The sequence below is a fragment of the Marmota flaviventris genome, chromosome 18, assembly GCF_047511675.1.
Source record: "Marmota flaviventris isolate mMarFla1 chromosome 18, mMarFla1.hap1, whole genome shotgun sequence".
NCBI classification, from domain to species: domain Eukaryota; kingdom Metazoa; phylum Chordata; class Mammalia; order Rodentia; family Sciuridae; genus Marmota; species Marmota flaviventris.
The window spans coordinates 2450187-2472078 of record NC_092515.1 but is presented as its reverse complement, the minus strand read 5'-3'; the positions used below and the strand labels follow the sequence as shown (position 1 = coordinate 2472078).

Sequence of the window (21892 nt, the reverse complement as noted above, 5' to 3'; positions counted from 1 at the left end):
GATTCATTGGCCTCTCCCTAATAACGTTGTGAGAGTAAAAGCAAAGGTGACTCCATTTTGTTTTGTGACTCCATCCTGTAAAACAACCATGCCAAGGAGAAGGGTCGTGACTGGGGCAAGATGTTCTTTTCCTTTTGCTATAGAAACCTTTAAGAACACGGAACTACCTAATGGGGCATTGTTTCTGTAACTAGGGTAACAGGGCTCTGTTTCTGTAACTGGGGTGACTGGGCTAACTGGGACTGGTTAGGCTTCCCGCCGCTTGACTGCACTCTCCTGCTTCTGTAACCTGGCTGGCTTGCATTGGCTGGACCCCCGAACATCCCTTTTGTGGTTTTCAGGCTTATAAGGAGGGTCCTTGCAATTGTTGGGGGCTGATCAAGGGAACAGCTTTCTGTTCTGGTCAGTCACCACTGGTGTGCTTCAATAAAGGGTTGATTCGATTATACATGAGTGGTCTGGATGTCAGTTTAGGAAACCCCGTGACGAAGCTTTAACTATAACATCGTGTTGGTTTCCAGGTCCAAACCAGGAACTCCCCGCGCATTTAGAAGAAGATGTCTCCCCAGCCATGAGTACTCACTTTCCCTCTTTCACGAGTTATGTGGGGTTTTAGGGTTTGTTATTTTGTTTTTCAGTACTGGGGACCAGACCCAGGGCCTCATGCATGCTAGGCAAGCACCTACCACTGAGCTGACCCCAGCCCTTCAAGTTGTGTGTTCAGCGTCCTTGAAAAATGAGTTCCTAATTAGCTTCCATTTAAATCAGCATTCTGTGGATGTTCCAGTACCCACATAGAAGAAACCCACCCAATTCTATTTCTTCGAAAGAAAAAAGTCCACTCAGCATCTCCTCCAGGGTGGGAAGGGAATTTCTTCTGTAAAGTTCCAGTAGTAAATTATTTCAGGCCTCAGACCGTGTGGTCTATGTCAGAATTGCACAACTTAATTCTTGTACCGTTTATGGGTTGCAATCGCTGCACAATTCTGTCTTCTGTGGTGCTGGGGTTGGAACCTAGGGACTTCCCGGGTGAGGCAAGTGCTCCACCACTGAGCTGCCCTGGCCCTGCTGTTGCGGTTGGTGATAAATGGGTGCAACGTTGTACCAATAAGACGTTATCTGTAAAAACGAGAGGCAGACCACACCTGGACTGTGGCCAGTTTTCCAATCGCGCTCTCGGGCAGCTGATCTGCACAGGCTATCAGAGAATCCTAAATACTGTTCTGGTCCTACCCAGAGAGATTCTGGGGAGTCCGGGAATTTGAGTGCTAAAAGCTCCTGTGTGGGGCTGACGTGTGGGTGAGACAGAATCTCAGCTCCAGGTAGGTGCGTCTTACCTACAGCCGGGACACCGTCAGCTCCCTGCTCCTGTTTAGCAGGAAGACCTCTTCCAGCCAACGGGAAGTCTCAATTTCCCATGTGACATTCTGTAGGGCCTGGGGCTTCCACTGAGCAGATACTTGGTACCAGCTGGTCTTTTCCTCTTCCCTTAATCTTTATTTCTACTTTGTCTCCATTACCCTGTCTTCATTCTTTCTATAGAACACTTTTAAAAGTTAGAATGTTCCAAATATGATCATTTCAACATGTAAATCATATAAAAATTATTAAAATTATTTAAATGGGGGCATTATAATTACACAATAGTGGGATACGTTGTGACATTTGTAGGTGCACCTACCACAACCCGCCAGTTTGCTTCCAGTCCCTCCCCTGCCCTCTCCTCCCACCTCCTGGTTCCCCGCCACCCCTCACCTGTTTCTCTTCCAGTGCCGCCCCCTGCTTCTCTTCCCCCCCCTTCTCTTCCCCCTCCCCCCCCACCCTGCCCCCTGGTTCTCTTCCTCCCTGTAGAACGCTCCCTAATCTCCAGACGTGCAGGTTCTTTGCCTGCTCTTCCTGACCTGGCAGCACCCGGTGGCCAGCGGGCTGCTTTGCTGCCCTTGTCCCAGTCCATCTGTCATTGAGCTACCTGATGCCTCCCCAGGCCCTGCAGCCAGTCTCTCTCGCAGGCGGCCCCTCCTGTGATCCTCTCAGTCCCAGGGTAAGTTCAACTCTTCCCCATCAAACCCCGCCGGCCGGCCGGTGTGTGCCTCCCCTGCCCTCTGTGCTCAGCCGCCTGCACCTCCCCAGGCCCAGGTCACAGTCCCTCTCTGTGACAGTGGAGAGGACCCCTGAGGCCTTTTCTCCTTGCGCCGCCTGGTGTTGAGTGGCATGTGAATTCCCTCCTGGCTCCCTCTAGAGTAGGGCGCCACTGAACCCTGAAACGGGGTTCCTCCGGCTCTGATCTTCAGCAGTCATTAACCCCGTGCTGGGGACTCAGTGATGGGCTCTGGTGCCACAGTGACACTGCCCCCAACTGTGTATCCGGTGTCCCTGGAGCCTGGATTAGCTGCTGTATAAAGGCTGGAGGGAGCAGCTTTGGTCCTCCCGTTTGCGCCATGGTGAAGCGTCAGAAGCCGGCGCCAGGTGAGGGGACCTCCCAGCACCTCCCTCTTGGACTTTCTAGCCTCCAGAACTGAGAAGGTCCCATTCTGTATCAACCACTGAGCCTCGGGTATCATGGCACAGCAACAGGAGGGGATCGGACCCCCAGAGCCGGATTCAAGATGTCTTCCTGGTGTGCGTTTCAGGGGTGCTGTGACAAAAAGCCCCACTGCCCTCACTTTCAGAGCTCCCTGGGGCCCCAGACTCTGGAAACCTCTGCAGGAGAACAAAGATGACTCAAGGGAGCAACGGGCTGGGATCATGTTACCGGGGGCTGGGGCGGCGTGATAAGTGACAGCCCAGGCTCCGGTGCTCTCTGCCGCCACCGTCCACAGTTGATGGTGTCCCCTGTGTGTCATGGGGCTTGGTTCCTCATCAAACCAAGAGGCCTCATGAGCGGGAACCCAGCCTCCTGGAAGCCCAGCAGTGCCGGGCCTGTGCTTCTGGTGGCTACTGAGGGTGCTGGTCTCCTCTGCGCAGGCTGCCAGCGCCGAACACCGCGGACCCGGTGCCTTCTGCAAAAGCTATTTTCTCACCATTCTGGGGGCTGGATGCGCCAGATCAAGATCTGCGAGCTGGCCTCTCCTCGTCTTGCAGGAGAGCTGCCTTCTCTGTGTGCCTCCTGGGCCCCTTGTTACCAGGACACACGTCCTGTCGGCCTCATTTGTCCTCCACGGCTTCTCGTCTTCAGAGTGTTGGGGTTAGGCCTTCAGGGTCAACCCCTGGTGCACAGAGTTCAGCCCATGGTGCCTGCTTTAGACTTCTGATTTTTCTCCTGGTTAATTAGCATGTTTTCCGGCAGTTCGGTGGTTCTACAAGAATAGAATCACGTCTAACTCGGCAATTCTCCTAGGTATATGTGCAAAAGGGTTGAAGATGGGTATTGAAACAAGAAATTGTGTGAGTATACGTTGGCAGCATGAGTCACAATTCCCAGAAGGTAGGCACAACCAGATGTCCCCCGTGGGTGAGTGGACGAATGAAATCCCTGTCCATGCCATGGGCATTCCCCGCCACAGAGGGCAGGACACTGCAGCTTGGAAGGGCAGCCAGCGCTGTTCAGGGAAGGGAGTCACAGAAGGCCACTCCCTCAGGAGCCTGTTTATATAAAACTCCCCAAATAAATCCAGAGACGAGATGAGGGTCAGTATGTACCAGGAACTGGGGAGGGGTGATGGGTGGTTCTAGGTGTGAGGGATCGGAAGGAGTTTGGGAACAGACGGTGGTGATGGTCTTAACACTGTGGAAGTACCAATTGTACACGTTTCCATCTTTCATGGTGCTGGGGACTGAACCCCAAGTCCCCTGCTGAGCTGTCCCTCCAACCTGAAAGTGGTCGGTCTTGTGCATTTTGCCACAATAAAGCAGACCCGTCCCGGAGGCCTTCTTTGCCTCCTTTGACTGTTGGTGCAGGAGAACCCATGGCCCCGCAGTCCAGCTTCTTCTGTGTGTTACAGAGGATGCCCAGGGGCTCACGATGGAGCGCACCATGCTGCGAGACCTGGAGGAGTCCTTGCAGAAAGAGGCAGGTGGGTGAACTCCCTCTGATGCCACAAATTTGGTGTTTGAGGGCACACAAGGTAAATGGCCTTCCTGGCTTTTCTTGTTCCTGGCATTCTATGTTTTTCAGGAGAGGAGGATGGGAAGCCCAGCGTTCTCAAGGATAAGCCTGCTTCAGCCTGGAAAAGTACATTTTGGCCTGAAGACAGTGACATTTTCTACGACGTCACCCAGAGAAACCAGAAGCTGATACCATTCTTGAGTCCACTTATGGGCCCTGAGGCCAGGCCGCACACAGTGGTGCTGCACGGTGCTGCAGGCGTTGGGAAGACCACGCAGGCCAAGAGGACTTTGCTGGACTGGTCGGAGTTCAGTCAGAGTCCTCTGCATTGCGCCTTCTACCTCAGCTGCAGGGAGCTCAACCGCATGATCCCATGCACCTTCGCAGAGCTGATCTGCAGGGACTGCCCCGAGATGCAGGACCTCGCGCTGGAGGTCCTGACCCGAGCAGAGAACGTCCTGTTCGTGGTGGATGGCTTCGAGGAGCTGAAGGTGCCGGCGGGGGTGCTGATCCATGACATCTGTAGTGACTGGAACCAGAAGAAGCCAGTGCCCGTCCTGCTGAGCAGCTTGCTGAAGAGGAAGATGGTGGCCAAGGCCACCCTGCTGATCACCACGCGGCCCGAGGCCCTGCGGGAGCTCCTGCTCCTTGTGGAACAGCCGCTGCTGGTGGAGGTGGAGGGCTTCTCGGAGGCCGACAGGGAGCTGTTCTTCCTGAGACACCTTGAGGACACGGACCAGGCCCGGCGAGCTCTGGACACCGTGAAGCACAGCCCAGCCCTGTTCCACCTGGGCACTGCGCCCGCCGTGTGCCAGCTGCTCTGCGCAAGTCTAAAGCTCCTGATGGACGGTGGAGAGGACCCTGGCTTGGCTTGCCAGACCACCACATCACTGTTCCTGAGGTTCCTCTGTGACCAGTTCCCGCCAGCGCCCGGCGGCCATCCCCAGCACCACCTGCGACGCCCTCTGAAGGCCCTGTGTCTCCTGGCTGCCCAGGGCCTGTGGACCCGGGTGTCCCTGTTCGACACAGAAGACCTGGAGCCACTTGAGGTGGAAGAGGCCGACCTCCGTCCCTTCCTGGACAAGCATGTCCTCCAGAGGGACAGGGACCACGAGGACTGCTTCTCCTTCATCCACCTCAGCATGCAGCAGTTCCTGGCGGCCGCCTTCTACATCCTGCGGTTCCCGGGGGACAGCGAGTGGCCGGGCTCCAGGTTGGACATCAGGGGTGTGCGGGAGCTGTTCTCCACGGAGGCCAGAGCAAGGAGTCCCCAGCTGGCCCAGGCCGGCCGCTTCCTGTGGGGCCTCCTGAACGGGGCCAGGGCCAGGGAGCTGGAGGCCACTTTCGGCTGCCGAGCGTCCTTGGAGGCCGGGCAGGAGCTGCTGAAGTGCACGTCGGAGGGGGAGGAGCCCGTGCTGTGGGCAGTGGGCCTTCTGGAGGTCTTGCACTGCCTCTACGAGTCTCAGGACCCAGAGCTGGTGAGCAAAGCCACGGCCGCTCTGAAGGACGCATCCCTGCACCTGACCACCAGCCAGGACCTCCTGAGCTGCGCCTTCTGCCTCCGGCAGTGCCAGGACCTGCAGAGGCTCTCGCTGCGGGTGGCCAAGGGGGTGCTCCCGGAGGAGGAGGTAGCGCTGGAGCTGGATGCTCTGGACGGAAGGTGAGTGCCCTGCCACGGTCCACTGGGCCTCCAGGGAAGGAGGCCAGAGCCTCCTGTTTAACCCTTGAGGGGGGAAGCATGACACTGTGGCTCTTCTCTGGAGGTGAGCCATCATGGCCAAGGGGGCGACCTGCATGGGTGGGCTGCAGGAGGTGAGGGAGGATCACCATGCTCTGGCCCTACCATGGGGAGGGCTAGTTAATCCCACGTTCAGGAGAGGCCACCCCATCAGGACCAGGGAGGCCTTCTTCACCTGCTTGCCACTGTCTGACCAGTGATGGCCTCGGCCAGCCACAACTGGGGCACCTCCGTGGGTTCATGTGAGGGCAGCCGAGCTCCGTCGGCTCCCAGCTACAGCTTGGTTCTCCTTTAGGGCTCACACGTGTTTGTGGATCTGTGGGCCCAGCGTGGTGCCTCTAGAGGAGCCTGCCAGGTGCTCTCCCCAGACCCCGCCCACAGCCTTCCACAGACCCCGCCCACAGCCTTCCACAGACCCCGCCCACAGCCTTCCACAGATCCCACCCACAGCCTTCCACAGCCTTCCCCAGACCCCGCCCACAGCCTTCCCCAGACCCCGCCCACAGCCTTCCCCAGACCCCGCCCACAGCCTTCCCCAGACCCCGCCCACAGCCTTCCCCAGACCCCGCCCACAGCCTTCCACAGCCTTCCCCAGACCCCGCCCACAGCCTTCCACAGACCCCGCCCACAGCCTTCCCCAGACCCCGCCCACAGCCTTCCACAGACCCCGCCCACAGCCTTCCACAGACCCCGCCCACAGCCTTCCCCAGACCCCAGAGATCGCTGTGCTGCCGCCGGGGTCCCCTATGCCTCACATAGGAGAGGACATGCCATCCTGACTTCTGGTCTGCCTCTCATCCTTAACTGCCCTCTGGCTCCATTGGTTCAGTTGCAAATGGTAGGATGACTCCTCCCTCGTAGCTGAGCGACCTGTTGTGTGCATGGACCTCTGTGGCTTTACCCGCCCACCACAGTGAGCACCAGGGCCCTCTTGAGCGGTGCTGCGGCATCCCCATGCCGTTCCCTATGGTCCTCCGGGTTCAGAGGACATCTGGCTTCAGAACACCATGCCTGGCTGGGCATAGGGTTCGAGTCTCCTGGGTCATAATGTCCTGCGGTCACACTCCGAAGTCACTGCCTGCTGGTGTGGGGCGTTGCCTCTCGCGCCCACCCTGGTTCTGTCACCTTGCCACCTCCTCACTTTTAGGTTGGCACCTAAAATCAGTCTCTGCAATGGTTAGACACAGGGTTGGAACCAACGCGTGCTTCCCTGGGGTCAGAGGTGGTGCCCCTCCAGAATGCTCCCTTTGACCTGGAGTCGGCTCGGCTCCCACCCAAGCAGAGACTGGAGGAGGGGGAAGCTGAGCCTGGCCTTGAGGGACCTGGAGCTCCGACCCCGAGTGGCGTGGGCAGGTCTCCCCTCCCAAGTCGGCACCTGCGTGGGCCGTGAACACTGAGCCTGCCGCTGTCCACGTACCCCGCGGGCAGGAGCCGTTCCCTTGCACTGCGCTCTGGCTCGTCTGCTCCTCCCATCCGACAGGCCTGCTCTTGGCTCTGAGAGCCTTTGCGTCCAGACCACTGTCTGAGTTCCAAGTGTTCGGTCCCCCGCCAAACCCCGTGGGCTCTGATGCACTGTGGCTTCAGGGGCGCTCTCTCCTTGAAGTCAAAATCCTATTTTTGTGATTCCAAAGATACCGTGCATATGCGGGGAAATTAAAGCAGGACAGGGATCACAGACACCATGTCCCTCCCCGTCCTGCCGTCCGCGGCAGCACAGGAGGAGAGGAACCGCCTTTGAAAAATGAGCACTTGGAGATGAATCTAGTGGCAGGTTGTTTTCTCCAGTGTTTTTTGTGTTTTTATAGTTGTAGAGGGACAGAATGCCTTTGTTTTTGTCTTTAAGTGTGCTAAGGATCAAACCCAGTCCTCATGCATGCTTGGAAAGCACTGCACCACTGAGTACACTCTGCTCTGAGCGACAGCTGCAGCCCGTTTTAGAGTTTTAGTTGAACGAATGAATTAGCTTGAGAAATGGCCAAATCGCCCTCTGTGGATGTCAATCAGGTGTTCAAGTGTCCCGTATTGGACAAGGGGGTCGCCATCAGTCCTTCACCAGCAGGACCCTAGGCTTTCCCTCCTATAGTGAATGGTGACGTGGGACATGCAAGCTCTCCCCCCATGGTGCCTCTAGGGTGGGTGCTCTCACGGGGTGCTCAACGACTAATAAATCACGTGTCAAAGGGGAGCACCTAGAGTGACCCTGAACACCTTGACTGTGAAGGACACATGTCGATTTTTCTCCTTCGTGACATTGGGTCGGTGACTTTTTCCTTCTCTCGGGTAGGTCCCAGAGTTATCAGGACCTACATCTTTCCTGGAGCGAGCTCTGCTCTGTGTTCAGCTCCAACAAGAGCCTGGTCTTCCTGGACATCAGCCACAGCTTCCTGAGCAGCCAGTTTGTGAGGACGCTCTGTGACCAGCTGGCCTCTGCAAACTGCTGTCTCCAGAAAGTGATGTAAGTCCTCTGTCCCAGGCTAACATCCCAAGGGGCACAGCCAAGCTTCTTACTGTTGGATGTTGGAGGAATATTCAAATTCCTGTCCCAGACTCCAACCAGGCACCGAGATGCAAGGGGCCGAGATGCTCCTGTCCTTGGAGAGTACAGTGGGAGGATCCCATAAAGCCATGTTAATGCCGTGTGCAATGTCACCTGGGCATTCCTCCAAAGGGCAGGAGGTAGAGAACGTGCAGACCCCTCGCGCTGTTGGTCTACCGTGAGCCCCGGTGGCCACACATACAGCACATCTCTGCCTCTGCCGACACCCAGGGCTGGGCTTCTTTGTTGGAAGGAGGGGCTGCCTGTTGCGCTGTAGGACACTGAGCAGCGTCCCTGACCTCCACCTGCTACATTCCAGCAGCACCCTCTCCCCAGACGGTGATAACCAAAACTGTCCCCAGATGTCACCCAGTGTCCCGGGATGCTGAATCTCACCAGGCTGGTACCCGCCGATGGCGGGGGGGGCGGGGGGGGGGGGGGAGCGCAGGCCCGAGAGCTGAGTGCAAGTTAATGCAGGTGGGGAACGGTACCTATGTGGCATAAGTACTGCCATTCAGAGTGACATGTGCCCTCCAGAGCATCCCTGGGCCAAGTCGCGGCCGAGGGACGGAAGTCTTGCAGGTCTACACCTGGTAGGCGGTGTGGGGCAGGGGACCGCACAGCCTGCTCACCAGGTGGCCAGTCGGAAGCTCTCGGCTTAGCTAGGACGTCCTCAAGTGGCATCATGTTTTTCTTTCTTGATGGAGGGAAATGGGAGCCCTTGCCCACTAAGGACTGCGCTGGCCACACGGTCCCGATTCTAGACACAAGAGAATTCCAGAGTCGAATCCTGCAATGACCTTCTGTGTCTGACCCTCCTCCAACAGCCTAAGGTGGCTAAAGGAACTAGAAGTCAGCATCTGAGATGCTGGTCAAGGGGCAGAGTCTGTTATGAGAGATGGCTGCAAGCCAGACACCTCCTGACGGCAATGTGAATTTAGTTCATACTGTATCATGCCCTCAAAATCTGCTGAGAGGGTATCTCGAAAGTCTTCTCACCCCCAGACACAGAAAATGGTCAGTGTGAGATGATTGGTATGTTAATTAGCTTGATGGGGCAATTACTTTACATAACGTTCCTATATCAAAACATGGTTGTGCACCTTAAACATTATATAATTTTTGTCAATGATGCCCCAAAGATGGGATTGGGGATTGAACCCAGGGCCTTGCACACGCCAGGCAAGTGCCCTACCACTGGTCACACCCCAGCCCTTCTTATTTGGAGACAGTCTCACAAAGTTGCCAAGGCTAGCCTCAAACTTGCCATCTTCCTGCCTCAGCCTTCCGTGTCGCTGGGACTAGGGAGTATTTTTTAACGTGAAAGAAAGGTTCCAAAATGTCCCCATCCTGCAACTCTGTTTCTGTTCATGTGCAGAAGGATAGAACTCAAAGCCTCATCTTTGTTTTCTGTTCCTTAGCCTCAAAAACATTTCCCCGGCTGGTGCTTATCAGAACCTCTGCCTCGCTTTCGGAGGACACAAGACCCTGACACATCTGACCCTTGAAGGCAGTGAGCTGGACGATGTGCTTTCCTCCTTGCGTCAGGTTTTGAGTCACTGGAGATGCAAGCTGCAATGTCTCAGGTATCTCTCTGTCACCAAGACCCCTCCTGGCACAGAGCTATCGCAACCTGGGCTGCAAATCTGCATAAATTGGAAGAAAACCTTCCTTCTTTTAACTGGAAATGGCAGCACCCGGGGTGCATTGGCCAGAATAGCACATGGGCTGGAGTTCCGTCTCCTCCGGCCTTGAACACTGAGTAACCTGAACCACCACACAGGGAAGCCCCCAGTCCCAAGGGCTACCCAGAATCTGGAGAGCATCCTATCAGGCCACTGGGGGTTCACGTTCCTCCTGGGTCACGAGGCCAAAGGCCTCCCCTGTCCAGGCAAGGACCCCAGGAGCCCCAGGCTGCCCTCTCCTGCAGCACTCTGGAGATCTGCCTTGGGAAGTTCTCTGCAGGGTTGTGCTGGTGTTGGCCACCCCCACCTGGAGTGGCAGCAGGGACAGTCTACAGTGGGCATTAGCCTCTGCTGAGGGAGGGGTTGCTGGGCTCTTCAACAAAGCAAAATGGGGCAGCCAGCCCGTCACCAGGGCAGAGGGCAGGGGAAACCAGGTCCCAGCACATGCGCTTGATGGCCATCGCCATTGGCCATTGCAAAGGACCCTCCTTGCCCCCTCCTGGGAGCGTCAACAAGGACAGAGTCGTGTGACTAGAGACCTGGGTCACTGGCTGATTTTTGGCCAGGAAGTTGGTACCCAAATCGGAGGCCCATAGGAGGCCACGCGAGCCCAGCCTCCTGTCCCTCCGGAGGCACCTGACCTTGCACCTGGCTCCCCCGCTCGGTGGGCTCCTGCTGTGACTTGGGCTCTGAGAGAAGGTCTTCTGTTGTTCCTCTTGGGTTTTCCAGTCAGTTCAGCCATGTGGCAGGCACCCCACTTGGGCCCCAGTTGGGGTACCGACCGGTGACCCTCAGCGTGAGGACACTCTTGGCTCCGATTCGCAGGTGCCAGAGGGAGATGGCGTTCGCACACATACTCCACAGAAGAGCCAGGCCCAGGCCAGATGCCAAGGGCTCCTCCTGCCCACAGTCGGGAGCAGAACAAGCCCAGGGTTTCTGAATGTCGTTCTAGACCTGTGGTCCAGCCAGAGGCTACTGTGTCTCCTGGGAACTGCTGAAGTGCGGATTCCTGGGTCCTGTCCCAGGTGGTCTGAATCGCATCCTGTGGACGTGGCACAGGAATTAACACCTCCCCTGGGGGACACTGGACTCTGCATCAGAGCCAGGCGGGGTGATGCAGACCTGCATTTCTTGCTGGCTCCCAGAAGGTTTGGGCTGCTGGCCCTGGGGAACCGTGACAGCCAGGGCGCTGGACCGCACGGGCTTTGGGGCACTGGCACAGCCGAGTGCCAGACCGGAGGCCATCCCACCGAGCTTGGATTCTCAGGAATGACGGGCTCCGTCTCCCCCACAGGCTGGGGCCCTGCTCTGCCCCTGTACCGGAGTGGGCGGACCTCTTCCTGACCCTCCAGTTCAATCACTCCCTGACGTGCCTGGACCTCTCCGACAGCGAGCTCCTGGACGAGGGGGCCAAGCTGCTGTGCGCAGGGCTGAGATACCCCACGTGCCCCGTGCAGAGGCTGTCGTAAGTCTCCCCACCTCCTGGGTGTCCTGTGGGGTCTGGGGACGCAGGGGAAGAACGGTGGCCCTGGACATGCAGGCAGCCCTGTGGAACCACCCAGTGACCCTACGCCTGCTTCCTTCTCTGGTCCAGGTGAACAGTTCCAGCCAGCATCTCACTGCTGTCCTTTCCGTCCCCACGGCGTCACCAGCAGGGTGGGAAGAGGACGAGGAACTGAGACGGGCTTTAGGGACCCCCTGTTTGGAGACGGCTGGGAAGACTGGGGTGGGGTGCTCTGCTCACTGCCCTTTCCTGTGACTCCTGCAGGTTGGAGAACTGTCAACTCACAGAAGCCTGTTGCAAGGAAATGTCTGTCACTCTGGTCGTCAGCCAGAGGCTGACACACCTGTGCCTGGCCAGGAACGACCTCGGGGACGACGGGGTGAAGACCCTGTGTGAGGGCTTGCGCTACCCCTCCTGCCAGCTGCAGGCACTGGTGTAAGTCCTGGGGCTGCCGCGTGCGTGAGGCCCGGGGGTCGCTGTGCCTGAGGCCCGAGGGGCTGCTGGCAGCAGACAACTCCTCAGAACTCCCAACTATAACTGGCGAGACCAGGGAGATGGTGACAAAGAAAACTGGTGCCAGCCAGGGACATAGGTCAGGGAGGGACGCACCCTTAGCCTGCGTGAGGCCCTGCGTGTGGTCCCAGCACAGAGTGTCGCTGTTACACGGGCCCTGCGGGGTGTGGCGGGTGCCCAGGTCTGGTGTTTAGAACCGAGTCACAGAGGCCACATGCAACTGGGCACAGTGGAAGTCATCTGACGCCAAGGACAAAGCCTTAGAGAGGAAAGGGGCTGCCAGGTCCGGGCACACGCCTGTCGTCCCAGCAACCCCGGGCGGAGACACAGGATTGCAAGCCCCAAGCCAGCCTGGGCAACTTGGGGGCCCCCCCGCAGCTTAGCAAGACCCTGCCTCAAAATAACAGTTCATTAAAACGCTGAAGAGGTCGCTCGGTGGCAAAGCGCCCTGGGCTCTGTCCCCAGCACCAACAGTTGGGGCTGCGGTCCCAGGTCCTGTTCAGAGACTGTCGAGCACTGTGGTCCGGGAAGTCACCTCCGACAGAGAAACTGCTCGCTCGGCTCTGGGGACGTGACTTGGGAGGAGCACAGGCTTACACACGCAGGGCCTGTTGGGCACCCACCCCACAGTCACACACTCACACTCCACACACAGTCACACTGGGTCACCCTCTCACACCCACACACAGTGTCTGTCTCTCACACACACAGTCTCACACACACACCCACCCACCCACACACACACACCCCGTGTCGGCTTCTCCTGGAGTTCCCACCTAGGACACGCTCTAGGTGGAATCTGAAATCTGCTCGCCTTTCAAAGCCCTTAGTCTGCGGGACAGAGGTGACGTGCCAAGACCCTGTCCACACAGTAAGCCTCCGAACACTAAAACGAGTGCCCTCCCCGCCACCCTGCCTGCAGGCTAGTCTGGTGGTGGTCGAGGTCAGCGCCATCCGGGTGACGCCGTGGCTGGCCGAGGGGGAGTGCCTGGCTCGGGTGGCCCCGGGACTGACGGTCCGCTCTCCTCGCTGTCTCCAGGCTGTGGTGCTGCAGCATAGCCAGCGAGGGCTGTGGCCACCTCTCCACGGTCCTCCGCCAAGGGTCCAGCCTGACGCAGCTGGACCTGGGGCTGAACCACGTTGGGGTCCCCGGCCTGAAGGCGCTCTGTGAGGCTCTGAAGGCACCGCAGTGCGGCCTGCAGCGTCTGTGGTGAGTTCCTCCTTACTTACTGCACCGTCCCGGCCGGGGAGGGAGGCGTCACCGGAGCGGGCGGCTCCATGGGGATCCAGAGGTATCTTAAAAGTCACCAGGACGGTTGGGGGAATGGGCTCTAGTCTGCCAAAGGTCATCGGGAGGAACTTGGAAGCCGCGATGCTAGACATTGAGAAGCAGCCCCTGCTGCCCAGTCCCAGTGTCCAGAGAGGTGGGAACTGGCGGCACCTGTGAACACACCCCAGAGGCCAGCGAGTGGGTGCCCCTGGGGGCCACCTTACAGGTCCCGCCAGGGCTGGGTCCCCTCGGCCAGATACACAGGGGTCTCCACATGTGAGCAGGGCCTGTCCTGCCGCTCCTCTTGTCCCGTGTAGCGTCCTCCTGGTTCATGCAGTGCCCACAAATGCCAGGGCCGCTGCCTCCTGTGCCAACACCTCCTCTGCTGGGGACACCTGCGTGGTTTCCTGCCTTGGCCATCGTCAGCTGTGAGGAAAACAGACGAGATGCAGAGGCAGACTGGCCAAGCGGCCAGCTTGATTTCCCCCAGGTCACTGGCATCTGGAGTGCCTTTGTTCATGGTGTCATTAGGCAGTTCAGAGCTGGCAGCGGTACACAGCTGACTCCTCGGTTGGTACTAAGTTGCAGTGTGCAAGGTCAGGAGCTTGGTGCGGCTCCCGAGGCCACTGTTTAAAGTGACAGTTAGTGGACAGGTGCAGGTGCGGCGGAGCTTGGGGAAACCCTGGCTGTCTGACGAGAGCCCCTTTATTCCCGGGAGCCGAGTGTCAGATCAAGGTCGAGGCTGAGAAGACTGGCACAGTGGCCTCAGCAGGGCGCTGCCCCAGCAGCCAGGCACCTGTGTCTGCGCCGACGCTCGAGCCACCAAGCAGGCCAGCTGTGGAGCTCCCAGACCCCATCCCAAACAGAGCCCTCAGTCGGCACGGCTGCGGTGACGGGCATCTAAAAAGCCAGACTCACACCAGCAGGAGCAGGGTGGCCACTGAGGGAATGAGATGGAGTCTTAAACCAGGACTTCTGGGCACTCGGAGCCCACGGGATCTCTGGACAGATGATTTCACTCAGAACAGAATCCTCCAGTTGCTCTTTCCTCCTCTTCCAAGTCCAACCCACCCTGGAGCCCCATTGCCCTCTTCCTGGTGTCTGGCCACACACCTCCCCAAACTGGTGGCACCTGGGGGTTACGTGCCCTCAAACAGGTCAGGTGTCTTTGCTTTCCACCCAAGCAAAAAGAATACCTGAGGTGTAGCTCCTACCCCGTCTCAGGGCCCGAGGGGGCACCCGTCTCAACCCAAGCAAGACCCGAGGATGATGGCAACCTGGGCTCTGCCGAGCTGCCCCGTACCTAATCCTCCCTCCTCTTGTCTGGTGCCTTGACCTTTGGTTTTGAGATAATCGTATGCAACCTCGGGGTTCAGAGGTTCAGCACAGCGCTTCTCTGCCCGGGAGCAGCTCCTCCAGGTCTCCACCCCCTCAGGTCACCTTCAACCAGCCACTCGGCCACTACCGTCCTCACAGCCCCCCTGTGTACTATGTGCCACACTCTTCTCTCCCTTCTTAGGGGACAGGCCCTGATGCTTGATGCCCAGGGTCGGATCCCCAAGGCCCACCGGAGGCCTGAGGAGCACTGTCCGGGGTCTCACTTGCTCCTGTGTCCCCGCAGGCTGTGGGGCTGCTCCCTCACTCCCTTCAGCTGCCAGGACCTCTCCTACGCCCTCAGCTGCAACCGCAGCCTCGTCACCCTGGACCTGGGCCAGAACTCCCTGGGCTTCCATGGAGTCAAGATGCTGTGTGACACCTTGAGACTTCAGAACTGCCCCCTGCAGACGCTCAGGTACGGGCCCCAGCCCTGTCCCCCAGGTGGGTTTTGAGGTGAGACAGAAGCCTTAGGATTCCCTCATAGGGGCCCTTGCCCATATTCAGCTACCTGCCTGGGCAACTGGTCACCAGAGACCCTCCTGTTGACCCGTCCACTGTATTGGCCAGTCGGAGAGGAGACCAGCACTTGTGGGAGGCCAAGAAGCCAGGATTATGTGAGGGCGGGCTGCAGAGGCCAGCCATCACCTCCTTGGGTCAGCCCTGGACGGAAGCTGTCCAGAGCGAGGCTGCTTCCAAGGTGCCCTCGCCGTCGGCGGCGCCAGCTTGCCCGCTGGGGGGAGCTGCCTTGGGCTCTGCGGTCTGCTTGTGGCAGGCCCCTTCGTAGGAGCTCTGGAAACGGCCGTGAAACGGGGAGGAAGCAGACTGCACGCTTACCTCACGGGAACCTCCACCCGGAGTCCCTGTCGGTGGTCAGGACCCGGGGGCCATAAGCCCTGCCTCCCCTACCAAGCACCCTCATGAGTCACCCCCCCACGGTCCCCGATGTCGGTGAGGTCCCCAAAAGGCAGCGTGGGCTGTTGCTTTGGACAGTTGGACAGCCGGACGCGCCCTCCTGGGTCTTGGAGTTCCAGGACGGTGACCGGGTGAGGGCTTCTTCCTGGCTCCAGTCCTAGAGCCGCGTGAGCACCAGGCCCTGCCCTTCCAGAGCGTGGATTTGGGCCCTGAGATTCTATCGGCCACCCAACCTTCCAGTGACTCCCAGGTGGACTACTGACACCTTCTGTGCTGGACACCAAAGATCCTGATGGCCACCCTGGTCTTCGGGTCCGCGGGTCTTGGACCTGCTTCTCGCTCGCCCCACGGGTGTGCAAGCCCTGGGTTTGGCTGGGCAGTTGGCTTTGTCCTCTAGGCGGACTGTGACTGAGCTCCCGCAATCACCCTTGACCTGGAGGGTCACCTCAGTCCACCCCCGTGCTAGCTGGGCCTGCGGTAGCCAAAGTGCTTCAGGCTGCTGATGAGACACTGACCTAGCCAGCTTGGGGCCCCGCGGCCAGTCGTGAGCCCCAGCCCGAATCAACGATGTGCTGGCCAGGTGGGGCCTCCCTGCCAACAAGCAACCTGGCGGCGGACGCCTTCAGGGACCCCTGTCCCTCTGTCCCCACGTCTACCCTCACATGGTTGAGTGGGATTACCTCAGGGTGAATCCTAGAAATGAGACAAAACCAGTGCGGTGGCCGAGGGGCTGGCCCAGACAAGGGGTGGTCACCTCGGTTGGTCCAAGATGTACGTCCCTAGGGACAGGTGCTCCTGGGTCCACCAGGCAGGACAGGGGCTGGCAGGGGTCACTGAGGTGGTATCAGTTGTCACATGTGCCATTGGTGCCATCTCATGCCCACCGTGCCAGCACCATCCAGGCACACACTGCTGCTGTCCACCCTGTGCCGCTGCCTAATGACCTCTCCTGTGCAGCACAGACCCTGGGAGAGGGCGGCCAGGGCCTGTGGACCCCTCAAGCACAAGGCCCTCGGGCACTTGGGAATCAGGTGACCAGCGTTTTCTCCCGCTTCGTGCCCCAGGTTGAAAATAGAGGAATCCGACACAGACATCCAGAATCTCCTGAGAGAGATCAAAGAGAGCAACCCGCGGCTGGCCATCGACGGCAGCCGCCGCGACCCCCAGAGACACAGACCCTCTGCTGATGACTTCCTTTTCTGAACCTCCCTGCGCCCCAGAGTCCCCCTCCCAGAGTCATGGCCCTCAGGCTATCGGGTGCCTCCCGCAGCGGCTGGGCTGGGCGTCCCTGCGGCCCTCGCCTGCTCTGGTGTACACGAGCATGCGCAGTCGCTCACCCCGAGCTGCGGAGCGTTGGTGTCACGGTGTATGGTGTACGGTGTAGAGGGATAAAGGTGAAAGCATTCATGGCAGCTTTGTGTTGGTGGCTCTCGCCAGAGCAGGGAGGAGCCGCTGTGTCTGGGGAGAACCGGGACCAGGCGAGGGGGCAGGGTCCTGTGCACGGGCTCCTGTGGCCCTGCTCCGCTCTGCTCTGCTCGGATCCGCTGTCTGCTGGGGCTGGGGCTCAGGACTGGCCGCGGGGCCCTGAGCTGGCTAGGTCAGCTTCCGACCCCACAGTATTACAGGCACAGATTCCTCTGCACAATGCTGGGAATTCCAGTCCACACTAAAGATGTCTGGGGGCTGGGAATGTAGTCGGTGGTAAAGTGAGCGCTTCCGTGTGCAAGGCTCCCCCGAAAGTCACCCAGTCAAAACAGAACTGGAGTTCCACCCTTGGTAAATGGCCAGTGGGTAAACAAATGCTGTGGCAAGAAGGTCACGTGACCTTGGAAGGACCTGAGGTGGTACTCGGCAGGGGAGCCCCACACAGTGACCTAGCGGGTGGGCAGGACTCGGTACTGTGGCGGCCACGTTAGCTGCTCTACCAAGAACCCAGGGAACTTGCCCTCCTGCCTTTGGGGACCAGCCTGTGGTAGCCACATGCCGTGCTCTGCCGCCGTGGGCCCAGCACCCGGGGTCCACACACGGGGCCTGTGTGGGGTTCCTCTTTCTGGCTCATGTCACTCAGCAGTGTCCTCTGGGTTCAGCCGTGCCTCTGCGAATGACGGCTTTCCTGGGATTTTTGGTTTGGGGCTGGAGGTCCAATGTGGGACCTCACACACCCAAGGCAAGAGCCCCACCGCTGACCCACGTCCCGGCCCCTCCTGGTTTTCTGAAAGCCAGACAGCACAGCACTGAGCCATGACAGTGCCCCCACTGTCCCCGCTGCTGCGCGCTCGTTGGTGGCCGCCCTGCGGCTCCTCCTGTCTGGACGCCCCCTACCTCCAGGTCCATGCCTGGCTGGTGCTAGTCCCTCAGGCTTCCTGCAAAGTGATGCTTCCTCCTAAAACTGCTGCCCCCACGGACTTGCCCAGCGGAAGCCGTGGGACGTCAAGGCCACCTGCGTGCCCCTGACAGGCGGGCGAGGCGGCACAGCCCCCACAGCCTCGCAGTCCCCTCCTCCTCCCGCAGCTGCAGGAGCGGGGCCCTGTCATGGGAGACTCAGGCCACCTACCACTCGCCTGGGAAAGCACCGGATTCAGGACGTGACGTGGGGCTCCTGAGGGGCTGTCATTTCCACACACTGCGCACTGGGCTGTCCGCACAACCTGCCCAGTGAGCGACCCCTGATGCTCACCTCCTCAACCTCCCTGGAGAGCAGATCATCCCCTGGACGCCCCACCATGCCAGACGGAGGCTCCCCGGACCCACCTAACTCGGCCCACAAGCACTCTCCTGTCCTCAGGCTGCGGGTGCCCTTCTCCGCCTGAACCTGGGCTGTCACGGAACTGCCCGGTGGCGCTCCCTATCTGTGAATGGAAGGTGGAATTGCAAGCTTCTACTTTCCCATGGTGCACGTGGCTGACCTCACAGGTGAGATAGAGGGCACCCGGGTCATAAGGGACTCATGGGTCCATGAGGGCCGAGGTGTCCAGAAACCAGAGAAGGAAGAGCTGCCTGTGTCCAGGCCCCAGGGAGGAGGCCACTGTGGAGGACAGGCCGGGTGGCCAGAGGGCCGAGTCGTCCACATCCTGGTCACCTGCCTGGATGGCTCTGGTTAGGACTCCTCTCCCCCAGCCTCTGGTCCAGGCTTGAGTTTGGGTATAAAATGCGGAGAGGCCACGTGAACCTGCAGTCCCTCTCTGGCAGCGCCTGAGGCCAAACCCCACCAGGAGCATAGCTCACCCTCTGGGAAGTCACCCCCAGGGCCGGGTCCCCTGGCTCGAGGTTCCTTCTGTGGGAGCTGGAGCTCCGTGCATTCAGGGGTCGCGTCCCTGGAGGCTGGGGTGGATGTGGGCTGATGCGATAGTCCACGATGCAGATTAGCGGTAGACACTGGGGCAGGTCGGGTGTGGCGGGGAGGTGGGTCACTGGGGCGAGTCCTGGGGTGTGTGCTGGGTCCCTGGTGAATGGGGCGTCTCCTGTGGCCCCGCCCTGAGTGGCTTTCCCCCTCTACACCCTCTGCCATGAGCTTCTCCCCCGCCTTGGGCCCAGAGCCACGGAGTCGGTCACCCGTGGACTGAGGCCTCTGGAACAGCCCCACATAAACTTCCCCCACCCCCGATTGCTCCTGTCCCGTGTTTTGGTCACAGTGGCAAAGCCTACTGAGACAAGGTAAAGTTCACATCACGTCAAGTTAACCTTCCCCTAGATCTATGTTTCACGGACATAAAAACACAGGAGTTGTGCGCGTCGACCACGTGACAGTCCAGCACGTGCGCACGCCGAGTGGTGCTCAAGGCAGAGGGAACGGCTGTCCTCCCGGCTTTCTGAGACATACAGCACACTGTTGTCGATAGTCACCTGCACGTCTTAAAGGCACCATGGTGGCATCTAGTACGTCACAGTGTGTGCCGCCGTCCCTCTGTTCCAGTTTTCAACTCTGTAAAGGACAACCCCACTCTGAAGCAGTCCCCTCCCCGCTGTCCCCACCCCGAGGCACCAGTCAGGGCCCCTGTAGACCTTCAGGCTCTCTCCCTGCCCCCCAGACATGGGTGCCTTCCACAGCTCCATTACCAGCAGTCAACCTCGTTCTGAAATATTAAATGGAAAATTCCAGAAACAGACCGCGGATAAGGTCAGGTCCTCTGTCACGGTGCTCATGGCCAAGTCACCCTGAGTTTCCCTAGCGGCTCCAAGGCACCAGAGTGTGTTCAGAGAAACATGATGCGTGGCCTCAGGCTCTGTCCGTGGTTTCAGTGTGGACACACAGGGTAAGGATGACCCCTCCTGGGGCTGGGGGGCACTGTGACTTTTATTGTATGCTAGTGACAATAAGAAGCGCATCCGACTGCCTGAAAGAACCAGGACCATTCTAAAAACAGATTTATCAGACCACAGCTGAAGATGGGTGGGGCGGGGCCAACCTGAGGACGGGAGACAGGGAAGGCGGTGCACAGGGCGGACAGTGAGCCGTGAGTGGGGGATGGACGTGGAGCCCGTATTAGGAGGCCTGAGGGAAGGCCATCAGTGCCTGTCCAGGGACTTCGTAACCACAGGTGAAGGTGTCTAGGACACGCAGCCTCCACTGGACTCCTTGCAGCCAAGGGGACAGAGCCCCGTAGACACGGGCTCTGCGGCTCCCTGAAGAGGCCCAGCCTCCTCCCGCCCACAGCCTGGCCTCCCACTGGTCTCCGAGCTCCGCAGGCCTTCACACCATCTGGCTCTTGGACGCGGCCACACCAGGGTTCTGACGGAGGTGCTGCTCCTGACAGCCACGCTGGGTCTGTGGGAGGGGCGGGAGGGGCCTGTGCACGGGCTGGACCCTGGGCCGCCGGGCTCTCCTCTGACTGTGCCAGTCCTCTGCCACCACACCCAGCAGCAGAATGAGGACCACGGCACCGAGGCAGATCCGGAGCAGGTTCCCCTGGGTGTGGTCCTGGCGGGCGAGACCTGGGGGGACGGTGGGGTCGGAGCAGGGGACAAGAGCCCATCCCCAGGACACCCCAGGCCCTATCTGGGCTTCTCACACTGCTGCCTGATCTTGTGTGGACCTGTTATTCTCCACCCGCTGGGATGCCCGACTCCTTCCTAGGGCGCCACAACCAGTGTCGGGGCCGCGTAGGACAGACTGTCTCACCTCCCACACGTTCAGACAGGCGACTGTCACCTCCCCCGGGGCAGAAGAGAGCTACAAGGAGTTTTTCTCTCTCCAGCCCCTTCGAGAACCAGCCTTCCCTCCTGATCTGATCGCCCACTCTGAGCTCCTGTGCCTCCCTAATGTCCTTCCCACCAGCCCCAGGGGCAGCGCTCGGCTCCCACGCAGGGCAAGGGTCTGCTTTGGGCGAGAACAGGGAGAAGGGGCAGTCTGAGAGGACGGCTTACCAACTGGAGCGCCGGACCCCTCTGGAGAGACGGGGACATTCCTGGACATGGCTAGGAATCAAAGCAGGCCAAGTGTGAGCAAATGGGACCTGCCCACCCCTGGAGAGGAACATGCCGCTGGGGAGGCAGAATCCGGGGCATTTGGGGAGGACAAGAACTACAGAGACGGCCGCCCAGATGTGACCCCATGCCCAGCACCATGAGGCGTGGGAGCCCTGGCTGGGATGGCATTGCTCACACCACGTTCTGAGAGTTAGATCAACACAGACCGAGCTTCCCTAATGCAACATCCTGAATCCCGAGATTCGCACAGTTTGAAATTTTTGAGCACTGATGACACCCCAAGTGGAAAATCCCACGTGACAGGTCACAGTCAAAACACAGGGGCACAAAAAATGCTGTGTGGAACTGCCTTCAGGCCCCGTGTGTAGGGGCACGCGACCCAGCGTGAGTCCCATTTGGACTGGGGTCCCATCGGCAAGATACCTCCCTATCCATGGGCAGATGTTCCAAAACCCAGAGCCCCTCTGGGCCCAAGCACTTCAGACGAGGGTCACTCAGCTGTCACAGACACATGGGAAGCACCCACGTGCCAACTCTGCTTAGTCCTCAGTACTCCCTGAGACCTGTCGGGTGCTCAGCGTCGTGCTGGGTGACAGGGACCTCGAGGTTGATCAGACATTGTCCGCGTGGGGCTCCCGGATTTTAGAGGAGCCCAGGAAGTGAGGTGACAGTTTTGACATGCTATTGGCATTTCTGCAGCAGGGACCTCTCGGGGACACTGAGCTCACAGGACAATGCCAATGCAGCCTAGAGAGTCGAGATCGGCTTCCTGGAGGAACCACAGTGACAGGAAGTAGGAGGAAGGCTGAGCAGGCGGCTGGGTGAGTCAGGAGAGAGCGGCACAGCCAGACCCCGAAGGCCAAGAGCGGCTGGACGTCTACGCTC

The 21892-nt window shown here is 59.4% G+C and overlaps 2 protein-coding genes across 2 annotated transcripts in view; one reads left to right on the top strand and one right to left on the bottom strand.

Moving 5' to 3' along the window:
- The first annotated feature begins 2438 nt into the window (after nucleotides 1-2438).
- Nlrp2 (NLR family pyrin domain containing 2) lies at nucleotides 2439-16783 on the top strand. Its single transcript, XM_071604911.1, has 10 exons — nucleotides 2439-2466; nucleotides 3942-4013; nucleotides 4115-5705; nucleotides 8068-8238; nucleotides 9741-9905; nucleotides 11299-11469; nucleotides 11773-11943; nucleotides 13061-13231; nucleotides 14913-15083; nucleotides 16645-16783. The coding sequence occupies exons 1-10, from the start codon at nucleotides 2439-2441 to the stop codon at nucleotides 16781-16783; spliced, it is 2850 nt and encodes a 949-aa protein (XP_071461012.1).
- A 3487-nt stretch (nucleotides 16784-20270) lies between these two features.
- Gp6 (glycoprotein VI platelet) overlaps nucleotides 20271-21892 on the bottom strand; it is a 14688-nt gene continuing 13066 nt past the window's right edge. The window contains exons 7-8 of the mRNA XM_071604910.1: nucleotides 20945-20995; nucleotides 20271-20512 (exon numbers count right to left, since the gene is read on the bottom strand). Of these exons, the coding sequence (XP_071461011.1) occupies nucleotides 20271-20512; nucleotides 20945-20995 (293 nt within the window). The remainder of the gene's footprint in view (nucleotides 20513-20944; nucleotides 20996-21892) is intronic.

Excerpts from the sequence above, each read along its gene's own strand:
- Nlrp2 (XM_071604911.1), top strand. The coding sequence starts at position 2,439 with ATGGTGAAGCGTCAGAAGCCGGCGCCAG. Across the intron at positions 2,467-3,941 it reads GCGTCAGAAGCCGGCGCCAG|AGGATGCCCAGGGGCTCACG; the intron begins GTGAGGGGACCT and ends TGTGTGTTACAG. Across the intron at positions 13,232-14,912 it reads TGCGGCCTGCAGCGTCTGTG|GCTGTGGGGCTGCTCCCTCA; the intron begins GTGAGTTCCTCC and ends GTGTCCCCGCAG.